This window comes from Phoenix dactylifera, chromosome 3, assembly GCF_051530095.1.
Source record: "Phoenix dactylifera cultivar Ajwa chromosome 3, Ajwa_hap1_PhDact_Kaust_v1.1, whole genome shotgun sequence".
Lineage (NCBI taxonomy): Eukaryota > Viridiplantae > Streptophyta > Magnoliopsida > Arecales > Arecaceae > Phoenix > Phoenix dactylifera.
Window position 1 is genome coordinate 34,419,378 of NC_143192.1, and position 19,357 is coordinate 34,438,734.

General features: G+C 39.1%; 1 protein-coding gene and 1 long non-coding RNA gene across 3 annotated transcripts; both read right to left on the reverse strand.

Moving 5' to 3' along the window:
• Positions 1-1,622: 1,622 nt before the first annotated feature.
• LOC103718559 (uncharacterized) lies at positions 1,623-16,189 on the reverse strand. Of its 2 annotated transcripts, XM_008807443.6 has the most exons (3): positions 15,861-16,189; positions 9,230-10,144; positions 1,623-4,070 (listed from the first exon to the last, which is right to left on the reverse strand). In XM_008807443.6, the coding sequence occupies exons 2-3, from the start codon at positions 10,142-10,144 to the stop codon at positions 2,190-2,192; spliced, it is 2,796 nt and encodes a 931-aa protein (XP_008805665.3). In that variant the 5' UTR covers positions 15,861-16,189; the 3' UTR covers positions 1,623-2,189. The 2 variants fall into 2 exon arrangements, with proteins under 2 accessions (XP_008805665.3, XP_088574222.2); XM_088718096.2 differs by lacking the exon at positions 15,861-16,189 and having other exon boundaries at positions 9,230-13,155.
• A 2,394-nt stretch (positions 16,190-18,583) lies between these two features.
• Positions 18,584-19,062, reverse strand: LOC149768063 (uncharacterized). Its single transcript, XR_016399860.1, has 2 exons — positions 18,928-19,062; positions 18,584-18,801 (listed from the first exon to the last, which is right to left on the reverse strand). It is a non-coding gene; the product is annotated as an uncharacterized LOC149768063 (long non-coding RNA).
• Between the last annotated feature and the right edge of the window lie 295 nt (positions 19,063-19,357).

The window sequence follows — 19,357 nt, forward strand, 5'->3', positions numbered from 1 at the left end:
GATATCTATTTAGATAGGTTGGGTTGCCACTGCAGACGACAAATTAATGGGTTTTAACGCCATCCCTTTCGATGAATCATGGATTAGCCTCAAAGTCCCTTAGCAAATGGATCAACCAGGTTTTTAGCAGATTTAATATAGCGTATAGTGACCACGCTAGCCTTTCTGAGATCCTCGACATATTTACATCTGAGTCTTCTAATAAATCTGCTAGCTTTGGAGTTATCCTTCTTGACCTTGGGCTATAGCAGCTTGGTTATCACAATAAATAAATAGACACCGTTTGAATTGGTTTTCTTAATAAAAATAGATCAATTAGAAGATTTTTTAGCTATTCCACTTCTCTGCTAACAATTTCAGAGTCACTAGCTCAGATTCCATGTAGAGCAAGTCACAAGTGCCTACTTTGAGGATTTCTAGAGACAACCATCGTCCTAGAGTGAACACATATCAACTTGTGTTCTCAGTCCCAGCGGAGATCCAATTGGCATCATTGAATCTAGAGGCGCAATCGAGCTGAACCGAGTCAAATAGCTAGAGGCTTGAGCTCAACTTAATTGAAAATACTCGGGCTCAAAACTCGATCCGAGATTGATCGAGCGTTAATATCCAAGTTTGAACTCAAGTCAATTAAAACAAAAACAATACCAAGATCAACTCTATCAATCGAGTTCGAGCTTGAATTTGAAACTCGGTGATAATTAAAAAATATGGTTAAAACAAACTATAACAAAACATTATATTTTAAAATATTAACTTAATAATATATTATAAATAAAATAATATATATATATATATATATATATATATATATATATATATATATATATATATATATATATTCGAGTCTCACAAGTCTTCGAACCAAGTATTTTGCTTCTCAAGCTCGAGTTGAAAAATTGTTCAAGCTACTCGAGCTCAACTTAAGCTTGATAATAATTGAGTCGAGTTGAGCTCAAGCAGCTCGCGAGCTGTTTGGCTCATTTATAGCCTAATTGAATCCCTCAAACATAACCAAGAAGCCTATATAATAAAGGCTATAATTACCAATTTCTTTGAGCTCCCTCATCAATCTCTCAAGTGCACTCCAATGACTCTTATCTTGCCAAGCATGCTTAGATAATCTACCAAAAGCGTGAGAAATGTCAGATCTTGTAGTATTTGCTAAGTAGTTCAAATGTCCAATTATTTAAAAATATTTAAATCTTTTAATTCCTCCTCCTTTGTTCCTACTTCATATAGGAATCAAAAGGAGTGGACGCAGGTGATCCATCGTCGATGACCCCCAGTTCTGGTCATTTTAGTTTTGCCCTCAGCCATCAACACGAAAACGCCATTCTGTATTATGCCCTCAGTCTGTGTGTCAGCGAAGGAGGCCCCAGCGAGTGCACAATAGATGAAGGCTTTTTTTTTTTTATGGTGAACCATAATAGATCAAGGTTTTTTGCTGATCTAAATTGACAACTGAAAGAACATGAATGTCACTTTAATGAATGGGTTCACTTGTTGAGCCTTCATTAGCGGCACAGCTGAATCTCTCAAAAGAAAACTAAAACAACCGTCAAAATCCTCTGCTCCTACAAGGCCGAACGGAGTGTGCAGAGAAAAATTGAAACCTCAAAGAAAAAGAAATTATCCATCTCTCATATAACAATGACCCCATAGAACATCAGCAATTATAGCCATTAAAATTCTACAAGATTGTATAAGTTCAGTACAAACTTGTACAGTGAGAAGCACAACCAAAAGAATTTAATGCTACATAATCAATTGAAATCAGCTGAGTACTGCCGTTCCCTTGTATAGACAGATTAGCCACTGCATCCATGCAATTTATTCTATCAATCTCATGATGAATAAACCAATATGGACAGCAAATGTTACCAGACCAAGAGGATGCTGAAGTTTCTGTCAAATGATGAGCCGCATTTGCGAACTCCCTGACCTTTGCTGTCCAGAGATTATGTGTCATGCGAATGCCCCCTGAAATCATCTTCCAATTAACTTGGACGAGCAAAGCTAGTATAGCATACCAAATGACCTTGTTAACATAAGACAACTGGAAAATCCCCAGCCACTGTGAAGTGCAGGTCCCCACGAATGTAGATCTCGTGCCTTGAGACCGCACAGCATCAGAAAAACCACAGTGCTGCATTTCCAGTTCTTCAAAGAAACAAAAGGTAGGCAGCTTAAGGTACCCCAACCAAATCATGAGTCGCTTTCCTTTCTGATTCAACATATGAACCATTAAGCATGATTTCATCGTTTGTATTGCTTCCATGCCATTCATTTGGTCCAGCATTTGGCTCCTTGATGTCAGAACTAACTGCACTGACACCAGATGAAGGAACAGGTACTGAGGTTTCAGTCCTGCGTACCCGCCGGGATGGCCTTCTTGTCAGGTTACCTGACAATGGGACTCTTGTGTCCCTTCCCTTGCGCTTTGTGCCTAGAAATCCACATGCAAGAGCTTCTAAAGCTCTTGTCGTTGGTGGTCGGTTCCTGGTGCTTTGCCTCCTAGAGTTCCTGGAAGGCTGCTCATCAAGCAGTACATTAGATGTCCCAACTACTTGGGAACCATTATCTTGCTGCTTTGTTTCTGGCAGGCATCCCTCTTTCTCTGGGTTCAGATAATCCTGGCTGCCCGCCACCTCTGTGCTGAAGGGTTCAGCAATCTCATAATCTGTTGGAATATGTGGTAGGTTTAAGTCAATGAAGGAGCGGGGTTGAGGCTTTTCCTTACTGACTGTGGTCTCACTTACAGAAATAGTAGCATAATGCTCCCCACTAAAAGCATACTTGCTGTTCTCATCTGGGCTATGATTAGTTGTAGTGTTCATAGGTACCTTCCCTCGAGACTGGTCAACCTCTGCACTTGTGGTATCATTTGCTTTCAATGAATCCAAATCATGGTGAATTTCCTCTTTCTTCAGTTGATGGCCTTTTGGGAAAGAGTAGGTGCGGCGACCAGTTCGTTCACACCTACAGGCAGTTAACCTCTTCCGTTTTGACATGGGGGCTAAATAATCTTGTTGGCCAGATTTTGCCCTGCGGCTGAATTGACACTTTGTATCCTTCATTCGTGGCTTTTCACTGGTCAGATTAGCACATTGATCATTGGAAACATGCCCATTTATTGGTAGCCTTTTGTTTGAAACAGTAACCATATTATCCGATGGACCAGATTGTGTTCCTTCATCAATTATGCAACTCTGGCTTTGTTCCACTCTCTTGTCAAGAGACTTATTCAGATCAGAATCTCCTTGATCATCTGATGAGCTATCATCAGAGTCCAACTGCTCCGATGAGCTATTGCTTCCTGTTTGTCCTGAATAAGATGAACGGTCATAAGGGGAAGGTAAACTCCTCAGTTCTCTTACTCTTAAGGGTCCTTCCCCTTGAACCATACTGGTATCCACAACAGTAAATTTCATGAGTTGCGAACTGCAATTTGGGAGCCTTGGACGGAGATAGCAGTGACGTCGATGCTCAGACAGACCATTTTGGTCTGATTTGTTATCTGCAGCCCATTCATTTTCATCCTTGATACTGCTGCTTTCTTCAGCTCCTTCGACCTCTAACTCAAGAAGCCTTGGGTCTGATGCGACTTTGCTCAAGACATCACTTACAGAATCAAAATAGTGATGGCCTTTTACAAGTTTTTTTCTGGAGAACTTCTTAACACCAGGGGTGAGAAATACTAATGCATGCTTAGAGACAACTGAGCAATCTTTAGGCTGCTCTGAATGCCAACCCCTTGCTAGCAAACGAGGCCAGACAGCTTCCCAGAAGAGATCATTCGACCTTGCTTTGCTTAACCTGAAATCACCTGTCAGAAACTTGATTATGTCACCAGATGAGAGAGAGGAGCATGCTTTGCCTATTGGAAGTTCAGGCCGGATAGAAACTGAATGGTTTGTTCTAACTGGATCTAATACAATGCCGGTAAGGTCATGCTTCCCTTTGCCGATTCCAATAGCTTCTACAAGAACTTCCATGCCAACAATAGCTTTTAAAGTGACGACAAATTCCTCAAGAGAAGCTGTTCCCTCGTTAAATGTCTTAATGGCCTGCCAAAATAATTATAATTTATAAATAGAATGCATACTTATATAATAAATATGCCATAAGAAATATGGACCATAAAAAATATCGAGTTTATAACTTCCAAGTCAGGAGGCGTGCATGGTATGAACAGGAACAGTACAAATATAACTTCAGGATGAGAAACAACAAAAAGGGCAAAATTAAAATGCGGGAATAACATGTTTGAATGAATAAACTCCAAGAGCAAGATGGACAAGTCATACACAACTTCTGAAAAAAAAAATAAGCAGCAAAGCATCTAGTGAGGGGAAAAACCCACTAATCAATCAAGAAACCTTCAAGTTTTACACTCTTAAAGGAACTACATCATTGAATAAATTGACATCAGATTCTTTTTCAAAAAGATAGTTTTTGTTGGTTCAAAGATCTTTTTCCGGCACAGGTAGTGAATCCCTTCATTTTGTTCGTAGTCCAAGAAACATGGTCTTTAAATATCATACCTTATCATAGTTCTCTTAATTGCATAGAGCTGAAGGAAAGAGAAAGTTCACCATGTGTCTTGGATTAACAAATGTTCTCTTAAATGATTTTCACAAGCCTAAGAACCACAGCACATAGTTTCGTTACGCTAAACATGACCTACAAGATTCTGGCTTTAAAAAAGGTCTTGGACAGGCTAACAGTAAATGCATTATAAAGTGATAAAATATAAATAGGTCAAGAATTTCTGTTACATTGATTGAATGTTAAAGATGGTGTTGACTTAAAAAAGTCTAGAAATCATACTCTTAAAAAGGCCTTTCATCAAAATGAGATGGGAAATGGAGTAATAACTAAGACCAAAAGTGTCAGTTCATATTACAGCATAAGCCTACCAGGAAAGGAGGTTCAAGCCAGGGGAAAAAAATCTTCCTTGGTTCCTTGTATGCTGGCTCTTTCCAAAAATATATTTGCCAACCTCTGATTGTTTTTGAACAGGATTTGAACATCTATTCATAAGTTTAAATATTTGAGGAAAACGTGTAAATCAATGGGTTTAAGCAAAGTAGCAAACCCTTTGTACATAGATTAATCTGTGCAATGAGAACCTCAAGAAGCATTTAATATGTAAACTGGCGAGATATCATGTTTCGGTTTTTTTCTGTTACCTTGGTCAATGAGGAAGCATAAAGCCAATCCTAAATAGTTGGATGGCTTGATGGTATACTTAAGGGTATTTTTTGTATTTTAACATGTTGACATGGGAATGACTTGTCTTTTTCTTCAAAATAACTTGTCAGACTGGAGGTTTAAAGCAACACTTGCACCAGGAAGTCCATTTGCCTAAATTTCTCATAAGTGGGGTTAGGGATCCTAATGAAAGACTTGAAATTTTTAGAGCATTTCACTTCAACTTTCCATAATGCAGCCCAAATTCTGATAAAGTTAATGGCGTTGTTGGTGTTGGTTCTTCAAAGTGCTAGTTCAGCGTTCCACTATTCAATATGCAGCCTAAGGTTAGTTGTGGAAGGAGGAGATTTTTAACATTATACATAAACAACCTTTAGTGTAGTGTAAGAGCCATGGTGGAATACCAACAATACGAGAGACCATTAATGGTAAAAGTCATTTACTGAGACACCTAAAATAAGAGCCCAAGCAAAACGACATACAACCAAAGAAGTATAAATGACCAAGACAAGAAAATACAATGCCTGCAATGGTCGTGGTGGCACTGTTGGTGGCTCAAATAATCTGCCTCAACTATGCAAAACACTGAAGAACTTGTCCCGACATTAATACTTAACTAAAGAAAGAGTATCTGTATGGATGTTTGTTGTTGAAAAGAAACATCAGCACCTATACTGGCTACAAAAGTAGCCATAGAAGAGGATAGCTGTTGCTAAGTGTGCTTCATCCGAGCAATCTTGACATATATCTGTAGCATATCCAACACTTGAATGGTGGAAGTTAGGAGACTGTTGCTAAGCCCAAACGACATGAACAGAGCATGACGTTAAGTACCAAAGGACCCAAGTGACTCCAGGCCAACATAAACAGGAGTTGAGGCTCTTGCAATTGTACGGTCCAAGGAAGATCGAAAATGTAAACAACCTTACCTTCGCATGTGGAGAGGCTGCTTCTATGTTTCAAACCCGTGACCTCCAGGTCACAATGGAGCAACCTTATCATTTACGCCAACATATCAATGATAAAACCCTATACACAAACCTCAACCCAAAGAAAGGTAGACATAGCAAAGTGTGATGGACCAAGTATAACTGATTAAGTGTGAAAGCCAACACACCAAGCCTAAAACTTAGAACATGAAAGACGAAAAAGAACCAAGAAAGTTGAAAGGAGAAGGGAAAAAGAAATAAGATATTTGTGATAATAAGAGGTCCTATATAACTATTAAGAAAGCACTGCAACCATAAAGCAACAGCAACAATTATCTAAAGACGTCATGTATTCAATAAAGTTGATTAACTTGCAAAGAATATAACAGAGGATAAAGGAAAGCTAATGTTATACATTTATATACCCATCAGCTTATAAGTTATGGTGCCATTATATATGCTTCAAAGTCATTACAGCAATGATTATATAACAACTCCATTTAGAAAATAGAATACTAATACTTCCTTAATGATAAATTTACATACAATTATTTCTATTTCAGTACAACACCACCACTTCTCTCTCCACTGTCCTCTCCAACCTTGATAGCCCGCCGGCCACTGCCTTCGAGAGCTCCACCTCCTCCTTCGTCCCCCTCCAACCCATCCCTCGCCTCTCCTTCGAGCCCCTCCTCCATCCCCCTTTGCACAAACAACCAAAGCCTCCTTGTCGGCCATCTTGTTGCAAACGCAAGTGTCCAGCGAGCCCCACCTCCCAATCTGCAGCACATAGTAGGCCCCCAACCTAATGACCTCTTCGAGCCTATCTCCCCTAGAGATCCCAACCACCCCACCTTTGATCCCTCCGCCCCCGACCATGCCCCCGGAAACTCCATCCACTCCACCTCTAACAACTTGAATCAATTCTCCAATGCCAATGCCACCTCCAATTCCTCTCCCATTGGCACAGTGCTCAGTCGACATGCACACCTCTCTGCCCTACAATCCCTTCAGCCCAATGCTCAAGCTGTGTTGCCTTTGTCCAGTAGCTTCAACTCCTACCAATCCCCAGTAGGCCCATGCCAAATCCTAGGGCGAAGCTAGCAATGCCGAATATTCCCTTGGAGCTTGTGCATTTGGTTGACTCCACAATCATAGGGAAGAAAGAGCACCAAGAAGCTCAAACCAATGGTGTTGGGTGGCGACAATAGTGATTTAGGGGACATGTCAAGATCCGTGGTCAACGTGCTACTTGTTACAATAGGAGTGGAAGGCCTTGATGCGACAAAAGGTGGTGAGCCTGCAAATTCTCCAAGTGTAATAATAAGTTTGAGAACTGCGATGGTTGTCGTCGAGCTAATCTCTTGGTTCCCTAGGAACAAGACTCGGTGATCCACGTCTCCAAGAACAAGAATAGTTATAGGTTTGCTTTTAGTTTTGCAAGCTTGCACTAAAAATCATGCAATGTGCTCGGCTGTGGGATTGCTTGGAGTCTTTCTGCTACAATCAGTAGAGCAAATATCCGTCGATTCCATTGATTGGGTATCTTGGGATGGGACACCATTATGCCAATATGTTCAGGTTTTACCTGGGCATCCATTGAATGCGATTGATATTCACTGCTAGCTTGGAGTGGTCAAGAAGACGGTCAAAAATCTGACTAGGCAATGCCACTATAGAGAAGACCATGCAGGGCAAGGAGGCGCGTGGCCCGACCTCGTAAAGAGAGGGTTCGTGCTCAAGAATTGCACTCAAACCCTCATGCTCATGCACAATCCATGGAGCACATGGCATTCAAAGTGAACACTAGCTTTAAAGACAACATCACAAGTTTTGATCCAACAAAATCTAAACAGACTTCGACAATAACAAACTTCTGTGATGGTCAAGATTTAAACTCTACCTATGTTAAGAGAAGAAAATGCCCAACCACAAACTTAAGAGAAAATAAAATAAAAATACGCAAAGATGTAATTCAAAGAGTTAACCTAGAGAGGATAAATTCATCATTTGGGACAGCACACTAATGATGTTGGGTGATGGACGGGCTACAGGATCACATTGGGTTAGTATGCTAACTTGAACGACCCAATTAAAAATTTTTAAACCCCAATGGGTGTCAATGTGAACCGATCAAATTAGACGGGGTGAAACTATATTTTTTCCTAAAATAAATTTAGGGTGTTAACTATTAGTTTTTCTTCCATATCCGAAGGAAGAAAATCTTCAACTATTTCTCTTTCTAATTTGACATAATAATCAATTATATCTTACTGATAGAATAATAGATTTCTAAGCTTTTTATTATTACGATGTACAAGGTTCGCCATTTCGAAACCGGACCCCATACCGATACCATCCTATTTCTGTGTCGGTACGTTAGATATGGAGGCCAGTTCAGCGTACTGACACTTGGCATGCCTTCTGTACTATGTACCATTCGGTACTGGTATGGTACACATCGGTACCGACCGGTACGGCAAATCTTGGCAGTGTATACATTACTTTGTAGTATAACTTTCGAAATAACATATCAGCATGACAATGCCATAAAGTGCAAAGGCACCATCGACAACAAATAAAAACAGAGTTTAGAAGTAGCAACTTCCATATATCAGCTGGAGACACATTCTCAATGCCAAATCAAAAGAACTAAATGTTCATTACTGCACAGATTTGTGAGATTAGTAATTTGTTAGTAGTGTTCTACAATAGGCATTCTTGAAATTAATTAAAAAATCAACTTAGCCAAATTCTATAGTTTTAGAAAAGAATTGCAGCACTACTAGCATCTATGCATATGTTCTGATTCATCTATTGTATATCTATAGTGGAAACTTCTGGAAGTACATACCACATGGATACAATAGTAATAGGTGCATGTACAGAAATATACACATAATCTATGATATATGACCCTTGAATATGTATTGGACAAAAATATCATTAAAACACACCAACTGTATATGTATGAAACTACAGGACATTACACTGTCTGGAAAATGCAAAATTGGCATTTTATGGGCACAAAGCAATAATTGCATAGTTTGCAATGCATGTTCAGCGAAGGCACAGGAACAAACCTCCAGCAAAGTATCTTGACCTTCCTTTGACACTGTTGGTAGCACACGTGACAGTAGTTCCTGTTGTCTCCAACCTGTGAAAATGCGCTGTCCAAGTATGCACTTCCTACTTCGTATCTTTTTACATTCTGACCATCTACAATACACATCAGACCTATAAAACTTTCCATAGTAGTAGGACAATATATCTCCCATCCTTTTATTCTCCATAAATTTCTTCACCTGAAGAAGATTTTTTCCGAAAATGTAAAGACCAAGGAGAAAACTCTGTTCCTCAGCATTGCTCCAAGAGGGAGCCGGTGAACCAGGCAATGGACTGAAAACTTTGGCTTTACTCTGATGGAGCCACGGAGAACCTGTATGCATCTGATCATTTGCGGCCCTGCATTCCTGGCTTGTGAAACCTCCAGATTCTTTTCCCTGATCTGCCAAGTCATTTAGTAGCTCAACTTTACATGCCGAGCCTTGAGGATGTATATCATGATAACTTGAATCTTCTGCTGGAAGTTCACCCACTATGCTGCATGTAGCATCAATCTGACTTTCTTTATCCCTTCCAAAGTCCGCAAACCCAGCTTCATTACCACCAATTTTGGAAGCAGGGAATTCATTCTGTTCATTTTTTATGGGATCACCTGTATGGTGAATCCACATAATTGGAATGGCTAATCCTAGTCCAAAAATATAGTTGTCATCAAGCATGTTCTCAGTATTAATCTGGTGGGATCTTAGTTGAAGGCGTTCCAATTCTGTCGCGATGGTTGGGATTTCCACCTGGTACTGATCCCCTATGCGAGGGCACACTGGTGGTTCATCATCGACATCATCCATGCCAGGGGAACCCAGAAAATGTAACTGGTCAGAAAATGTCTCCGCGGTCTCTTCTTCACCATTTTCTAGTTCAACAGAATTCATCTGCGAAATTAGAGGGAAAAGATAAAAGTCTGCATTTTGCATAGATCCAAAAATGGCATAAGGACAAATCAGCCATCGAGCAGAAGTAATTGTGAAACACAGCTACTGTATTCAGCATAATAAGAACAGCAACTGGGCTGCTGAGAATGAATCACTGATATAGATAAATTCAAACCAAGGAACAAGAAGTTGAATATTATTAGTATTATGTTACAGTCAAAATGGAAAAACAGCTTCTGCTCTGTTTGAACATCTTTGATGTGCCTGTAGAGCATTTGAAGCATGTTACTGTTAAATTTTTCAAGCCAACGGTGTCTTCTATAATTAGACATTCCAGGGTAGACATGTAGCAAATTTACAAACTGTAATTGTGTTTAAATATGTGCAAGCAATTTAGGGATTCAAACAGAAGGTCCAAGAAGATATACCTGGAAGGATATAGGCAAAAACCTTCGAAAACTATTTTCCTATGAGGGTTCCATTGACACAAATCAACATAGTAGTACTTGACATGATAATAACTTTACCTACAAATCCAATTATACCAAACCACCCAAAGTGGGATAAATGTGAGGTGAAGGGAGGCTTAAACAGGTGTACAGGTGAATGACCATGCAATTTAATGTACTTAGTTACAATGCTAATACACTACCAAAGATCAGACAAGAGGTGAAAAAAGGAAGAGTTTGAAAGGTATAAAGGCAGATGACAATGCGGAAACGGATTAATTTTTCTTAAATTAGGCTATATTTCTCTGATGCTTGAGGACTTTTGATGATAAATCCACTCCCTATGTTAAAGATTTGGGATATGTTCAAATTTTGCTTTTTAGTCTGTACTTCATGATGTAGATGTGGAAGTACCTTCCCATTCAAAACCTGCCTCTTCTCTGTTTCTAAGATGATAAATTTTGTAAAGCTGATTTCCAGTTGCATAAGCTTGAACTGCATAAATAATAACTAATGAGACGACAGGTCTTCCTACCTACCAACTAGACCTTTAGGTTCATTTAGGCCCCTCTCATGCCCATAGTTGTGTCATCAAGAAATTGCATTAATTCTGTTAAGGTTGACAACAAGTTAACATTTGATCAAAGTGGATCCTGGTGGATCAGGCTTTGATCAATGAAGCATGGATCCATCCACCAGATAGAATAAGACTTGGTGGTTTAAGGCTCCACTATCATAAATATAACTCAATAAGAAGGTAAGGAGAAAAATGACAGATACAAGGAAGTAAAGCATTCAACAATTGAAACATAATAAGTTAGAACAATTTTATTTAGCAAGAGCAGATTACACTTCTTTTTCTCTTTTGAGCACCTAATGTCCTGTACACATCATGTAGAACAAGGAAAAAATCCACAAAGGTCATCAACACATGAATCATCTCTATTATTTAGCAAGCATAGTCTTAACTCCTAAAGGGCAGCGAGAGGTAATTCCATCAAGATGATATAATTAAGTAATGGCCTAGAACTCTAATGGTTTTTCTGGCTCATTCAACTTCATTTAATGAAGACAGGTAAACGCTTTTATAAGAAAAAACCGTGAAGCATTTGCATTACAAAGAAATATATAATAATATATGGGCAATTATGACCAGTGTGTTAAAAAGTGGATAGAAGGTACATAATAGCCTGGGGTTTTGTAGCAGATACTGGATAGCAGACTGCTAAAATATATCAATATTTTTTATTACAAGTATGAACATACAATATTTACATAACTTCATGCAAGAAATTAAAAAAATCAAGAAAAACTATAAAATATGATCCAGCTAGCATCATAATATCATGTTGACATCCAAATAATGTGAAGGTCTACAATGTAATAAGAAACATCATCCTCCACCAAACATAGTAACATCACTCATAACATGTCCACAATCATATAGCATCAACCATAAAGAAAAATGTCTACAATCATATAACATAATTCACTTCCCTTTCTCCCTTTTCCCCTAAATTCCATTCGATTAAGGAATGAAATAGCTAGCTTGTCCCATGCTTTAACCATCCCATTGGACCAACAAATTACTGGATCAATCTAATTGGAAGTCAATCCAGCCAATATGGAATAAACCACTCACTTTTAACCAGTATTGTAGCGACTGCAATAGCAGACTTTCGCCTGATATATTGTCCTTCAAAACCAAGCGCCATATAGCGCCACTATGATACTTGGCATAGTGTTTTCAGGTCGAAATTGCTATGGTGGCCAACTTTAAAACAATGATTATGACAATAGAGTAAGAAAGCAAACATAAAGATGACAAGTAACCACAAGATATGGTATGCAAGTCAAAAAAAGCTCCAACATACCACATATCAATGCTCCTCACCGACTTGGTACACCTCATAGATGGGCAACTTCTTTTTGTCCTAACTTCTAACCAAACAGCATATCAAAATATTTGCCATCATTTGCAGTTACCTGGCCCACCATGTGAAAGCACGGATAGTATGTTATGATGTGAAGCCAGTTCCTGCATAGTGTTCCTGCTCCCACTATTTGTGCCACTAGGCAATATTTGAAGCACAAAATTAATAATTGCCTCATCTGAATCTTGATCCCTCTACACAGGCTTCCAAGGTTCATCTTAAAATGAGTTCATATTAAAACTCTTGTCCATTATCATCACTAATAGTCCAAGAATCAAAATGATGAAGTCATCAAGTTGGCGACCAAAATGCTGAAGTCATCACCCCTTAACATTAGCAAAGGACCAGGAGGCGGTAGATAATCTCATTAACAACACCACATTAATTTTCATCCAATCACCTCTCTGTTTCAAAGGTCGTCATAAAATGAGAATTTGGCCATCATAATGGTTCGGCAACAATTCAACTTCGAAAGGAGAAAAACGATTACAAATCTTAGCAGCTGGAATCTTCTATTTATTTTTTATTTTTCCTTTTTTCCTCATATTGCTAGAGAAAACTAATGAGATGTTAATGCCTTGAAAACCATTGAGAAATAAAGTTAATCATTTTTAGCTGATTTTAAGCCTTGTTCCATTCCATTTTGGCTTTTGCTGGTATATGCTCATGCAGTGTAATTATAGTCATGTACATTTGGCATGAGTTTCATAGTGCTCTAGCCTCTGCAATTGTTGTGGTTTTGGTCATGAATTTTCTTCATAGTCTTATTTTGACAGGAGTTTTAGTCTCATCCATCTCTGATTGTATCTTTTGCATCTTCTAGATTTTAATCTTACTCAAGGTGGAAAGTTTCTAAATGTTCTACAACTATGGAGCTTTTGGCATGAGTTTTCTTCACTAATATTGGTTTCATAGGTTTGTCGTAGATTGGAGAAATATAGGTACAAAATTCTGTACAAGACAAAATTCATTCCTAAAAAAATATTTTACGCTCTGTATGAAACTGAGTCATGAACTATTGGTTGTACTCAATGTCTGCCAAACTAGTACCGGTAGGCGTACCGGCGGCCTATCGGACCGATTCGGGCTGTACCGAACCAGTACCATTGGTTTGGCCGAGTTTCGGCTACCGCGCGTGGCATTGTGGCAAACTGAAGGCGTACCAATGCGAACTGGTCTGATTCGCACTGGTACCAGGCTTGTACCGGTGGAACCACTCTGGTCAGCACCGGTACACCTTCTGTACCACTTGATTTCGGCCCCTAACCGTTTTTCACCGCAGTACCGGACCGGTCCGGTACGTGCTGAACCATGGTTGTACTGTTTGGAGTACTAGTACCAATACCTATTTTGATACCCTATCGATATGATATGGTTAGTATTGTACGATGCCGTACTAACGAATGGAATGCCTCTAGTTGTCAGAACAACAAAAATGAGGTGTACCATACACATGGTTTTGTTTCAAAGGGTATGCCAGTTTTAGCACAATACAGCTGGTCAGTACAGATTAGCATTCCCCAGCATTTAAATACTTGATTAGATAATTTTGAGTTTATCAAGTAGCTTTAGAGAAGAAGAAATAATGAAGCAAGCCTGATCCACATATCTAGGATATAAAGATTGCCCTTTTCATGATCCATCTGCAATGCCTATTTAAGACACTCCGACACAATAATTTAATTAGTAATTAGGGTTGAAAATGGGCTTGGGTCAGGCCGACTTCAGGCCGAGCTTCGAGCTAGGCTGAAAAAATGTTCATGCTAGATTTGGGCTTAAATATAAAGCCCATTTATTTTTTGGGCCAGGCTCAGGTATGTCATTGGCCTGGCCTCGAGCCCGGCCCAAGCCCGAACAAGGCCCAAAACAGAGCCTAAATTTAGGCCTGAATCAATTTATTTTTGTATGTTGTTATTTAGAGAGAAAAATGAGGAACTAAATGATAAATTGAAATGGGTTTAGCTAAGAATAATGAATCATATATCATTTACTTGTGTTATAGGAGAGCCTAATTTTAACTAGCTCATTTATTTGTGAAGCAATATTATGAAATATTAAACTTCAATCAAGTTCGGGCCAAACCTATTTTTGGCCCAAACCGATAATTCAAGCCGGCTCAATCAGGTTCGAGCTAGGTTCGGGCCTGGGCTCGAGTCAAGCTCGGGCTTGGATTATCCAAAAATTTTCGGGCCTACGCCTAGCCCGAAACCCCAAAAAAAGAGGACCGATTCGGGTCGAGGCATGGCCCAGCCTGGCCCACTTCCAGCCCCATTAGTCATATAAAGAAAAAAAGTGGAAGCATTTTAGTTAGTTAAGAAACAAAAGAAAAAAACTTCCTTCACGTGCCTAGTATAATTTTAAGTAATGAAAGATTGATCTTGAATGAACATATGCATGAGTATCATGAGAAATGGGGACTGGCTAATCTTTATTCATATGATTTTATGAATAACCTACTAGGGATCTCTATCAGCAATCTAAAAGGAGTTAGAAGAGGAATGTCGAGACATGATAAGCAAGTATCACATGCCTTAGAAACTACTTCTTAAAGTAGGGTCACTTAACAATTTAATGCCAGAATTCTGATTTATCCTAAATTCCTAGTTTTTACCTGTGCTAGCCAGTTTTATGCCAAAGTTCAGCATGAAATGAATATAGATCTTAGGTCCAACTATTTACCACAAGATCTGTATGTTCCAGATTATGAACTATATATGTAATGATTTTGTGGAAAAAGCAAAAGAGGGTATTAGTGGTGCCCTAGGGCCGTCAGAACTATGCTATCAACATTTTTTATTCATGCAAGGATCCCCAACCATGAGGTAATTCTCAATGCTTTCAAATATGAAGTTTCTTGAAAATTTTGAGATAGTTTTGTTGGACGGACATTAAAATAAGTTGTTTAGAGGCTGTCTATTAATCTACTAGTCTACTAATCCAAGCAGCCCCACCCCACCAATTAAGTACTAGAATAAACACAAATGCCATGGACGTTGGCTGCCCCTTTTATGACCTGTTAGTTATAACGAGGAAGAACATGAAGGCTGATTACTTTATTTCCATGAAAGCAAAAGTTTACAAGAGGCGATCGAGGTCTTCGTGATGGCGAGAGTAGTCATCACAACGATGACATTGGTGATCAACAAAATCTACCAACGCATAAACCCTAATTTCAAGAAACCAAAAGCAAAACGGAAACCCTAAATCACGAAAACATAAACCCTAATTCTTTCGCCAAATTCGAGCACAACCGTTACCACATTCAACTCAAAACTAAACATCTAACTCGCTATTTCAGACCAAATCAAAAGAGGAGGAGGGAAGGAATGCTACACTCTGGGGACGATCGCGGGCGGCGACGGGAGGGCGGCGGAGCTTCGGAAGACGAGGTAGAGGACGGCGAGATGGCGGCGATGTCGGCGGCAGCGGAGGAGAGGTTGAAGCCCTTGACGGCGATGACTTGGGGGTCTTTGGAAGACGAGGTAGACGACGCCGGCAGCGGCGTCGGTGGCGAGGACGAGGTAGAGGGACCGCGGACAGTAGGGCGAGAGAGATGGTAGGGCGGGGAGGAGATCGAGGTCGAGAGCTTGGGGGTCGGGAAACGACTTCAAGAATGGCCCGAGAGAGACTCGTCTATGTGCCTCTCGGCATTTTACGTACATATGGGTTTTTTCCCCTTAATACGTACATATGGTTTTGACTTCACACCTGCGGTTGCGGTTAGACGCCGAATGAGTGATCTGGGGTAAAAACATTTAACCGTTGAACGGATAATGATGAGTTGGTGCGATAGAATTATGATAACTCATAAAAATAATAATAATAATAAAATAATTTTTTAATTAAAATGGATGCATTATTAGTTATAAATATGTATACAACTAAAAAAATTAAAAAAATATATATACTGAGTAAACTTCTTTCTTCCATCCAAAGAGTATCCCTAGGGTAGTTGGCCATTCGTTGCCTCCTTAACAAAAGAAAATAGTTTTAGTGGCCAACTTTATATTACATTTTCTCCCTGAAATAATTTTATATTACTCTCTTTTCTCCTCAAAATAAAGTTAACTAGATTATATTATGTTTGAGGGTGTTGGGACATTAAAAGATGAGTTAACTGCTCATTCATTTCTAATCATGAAGCATCTTTTGCAAGAGGATGAATAAAGATTAAAAAGAGTGGCAAGAAGCTTTATGACTTTCCCGCTAAATATGCTATCTTGATTTGCTGATTCAAAATCATAAAAAAATGTATCGTAAACCACCAACAAAGAAGCTCTCTCTCCTTACTCTCGTTCCCTTTTTTTTTTTCCTTCTTTCTTTCACTGTTTTGCTTTGTTTTTCACCTATATTTAGTGGGCAACCTGAAACTGTTTTGCTTTTTCACCTGCATGCATGTATATGTAGAGCGAATTTGTTCTCAGGATGGTACGTAGGGTATCTTGATCCCAGGCCACTTCTCTTTCCCTTGGTTTTCATTTCTATTTTTCTTTTATAAGTATGTAAACAATCTTTATAATATTTATCAAATTCTAGCCTCCTTCTTAACACACTCATGATTTTCAGCAATCTCGGATTTGTACAATATTAAAAAGTTGAGTTAAATTATTGTAAGAAAATATAAAATATATAAATAAATCTACCTTATCCTATCAACTTAAATTTTTGGGATAAGTGATAATTTCCACATGGCATTAAAACAGAGGTCTTCCTATAAAACTTCCTGCAGTTCCTTTCGCAAAATCCTGTCATATATTGTTGTGAGGGTCTCCTCTTCAACCAACAGCAGCATGTCTTGTAATTCTCCTTTTGCCTCTAGCACCAAATAAGCCAAGCCAGGGCAGCCAATGGTTACTGCAAAAGCTACGTAAGAGAGAGCTTTTACAACCACTAGCAGGGCTGGCTTCGTGGATCAATTAATTATTTTCTTTTGCAACCATTATAGATGCTATAACACGGTAGCAAGCACCAAGATAGGAGCATCATACTTCACCCCTTCATGGTCGCTGCACCAGTACTAATTTCCAAGTTGTGCTCCCTGCAATTCATGAGAGAGATCGATTGGTTATATATAGTTTTGGGGAAAAATATGGCGGCCAACGGGGTAGATGCAGGAACATTTGGGTATGATTCACCAGCCTAACCCATTCAACGGTCTAATTGGCATCACTTCCATTACAGAATAGAAATTGCCGATTTTGATATGCTGATGCTAGATAAAAGCATCAATAATTTGACTCGCACGCCAAAATATGCCGACTCTACTAAAAAGCCCTTGATATATTAAGGGCCGACTGCCATATAAGGCAAAAAAATTCTCATAGAAATGTTCTAAATAGGTTCAATAAACATTGTATGCATAGTGTGGTTGGGTCTCCTACCAGAAATGTTTCACCAATGTCTCCTTCCTTTACCTAGCATTCCAAATTAGCTTGTGAAATTTATGGAAATAAAAATATATAGATTGCTTTAATAGAAGATATCCCATTCGATTCATCCTCTAATTCAACAATTTACAGGCAACGGTAATAGTATGGTATTCTGTCAATTGGCATGGCATCGCTCTGATTCTTTGAATCTGTCAAAATTTGAAGATCAATCAGGAATTGTTAATGAATAAATTAGGACGCACGTTTCACTCATCAGAGTCATCTTGGTTAATTTAGTTGACAGACCCAACCCACCGACGCTACTAGTTGAGTACTCTTTCTTTGAAACATGCAGGCAAAGCTTCAGGAGGGGATTGAAGCGTTTGCTGAAAGTCAAATGCCTTCGTGTATTCAATATACGAAATTAGGTGGAGAAACAAAATTGTAAATTGATTTTTTTTTTCCAATACGTCACAGGAGATTGATTAACAACTCTGTTTGAGTTATTTATTACAGAGTTATCCCGAATTTCTTTGATTTGGTCTTTTGCGCTGCTTTATTATTCTGTTCTGATGGTCTCATGGAAAAAGGGAAACATGAGAATGCAGCTTTTTTTTAATTTATGATCAAGAACTTAGAATTTAACTCCAACATCTTTTGTTCCTAGATCTCTCCCTACGCACTAAATTGGTCAGGGAACCACTGTATATGTTGATATAGAAAAATAAAATTACATACATATCCTGCTAGATATTAGAATTTAGATAAATACCCTTCCAAATTACATTCATATTTCTCATCCGACTCAAAGCTTATATAACTCACAGGAAAATCAAATCAAAAATTCTTGAAAACCCTCCTCGGACAATCGATTTGCATGAGTCCGATAAGTCCATAGATGTCGCCTGTAATGTTAGTACATACGGCAAACATAAGTTATTAAAGGAATTGCAGCAAGATTAGGTGTTTTTCATCTGGCTAACCTTATGATACGGACAACAAGCTTGAGAACTTCCAAAGGCACTACTCACCCGCGAGCAACTCCCACTGAGCCCTCTTCCCACTGGAGAATATTCGATACGGATAGACAAGTTTTATCCATATCCTCCCCACTCACAGGAAAGCCACACCATGGCAGCTCCTTCCATGTGTGAATACGTCATACCAGCACCACCTAAGTACCGGCAGACCAGATGACGACTTCACCGGACAAACCAGACAAAGGGCATCCAGTTTCCACATTTAATCGACACCCGCGCGTTTCGAACCTGCGCCACTCCAGTGGAATCTTAGCCCCATTCCAACCGTGCTACCACCTTGGTGGTTCCAAAGGCACTTTCAAGTCATCAACTACGCCTCTTTAGACCGGAGAGCCAGCCCCGCGAAAAATATCTAGTTCATCATTCAACTAGGAAGAAGCCTAGCTAAGCATTAGTTGAGATTTCTGTTAGTACACTGCAC

Coding starts and splice junctions, on each gene's coding strand:
- LOC103718559 (XM_088718096.2), bottom strand. CDS start 10,186: ATGCAAAATGCAGACTTTTATCTTTTCCCTCTAATTTCGCAGATGAAT. Junction 4,071..9,229: donor GTCAAGATACTTTGCTGGAG/GTTTGTTCCTGT, acceptor TTATTTTGGCAG/GCCATTAAGACATTTAACGA.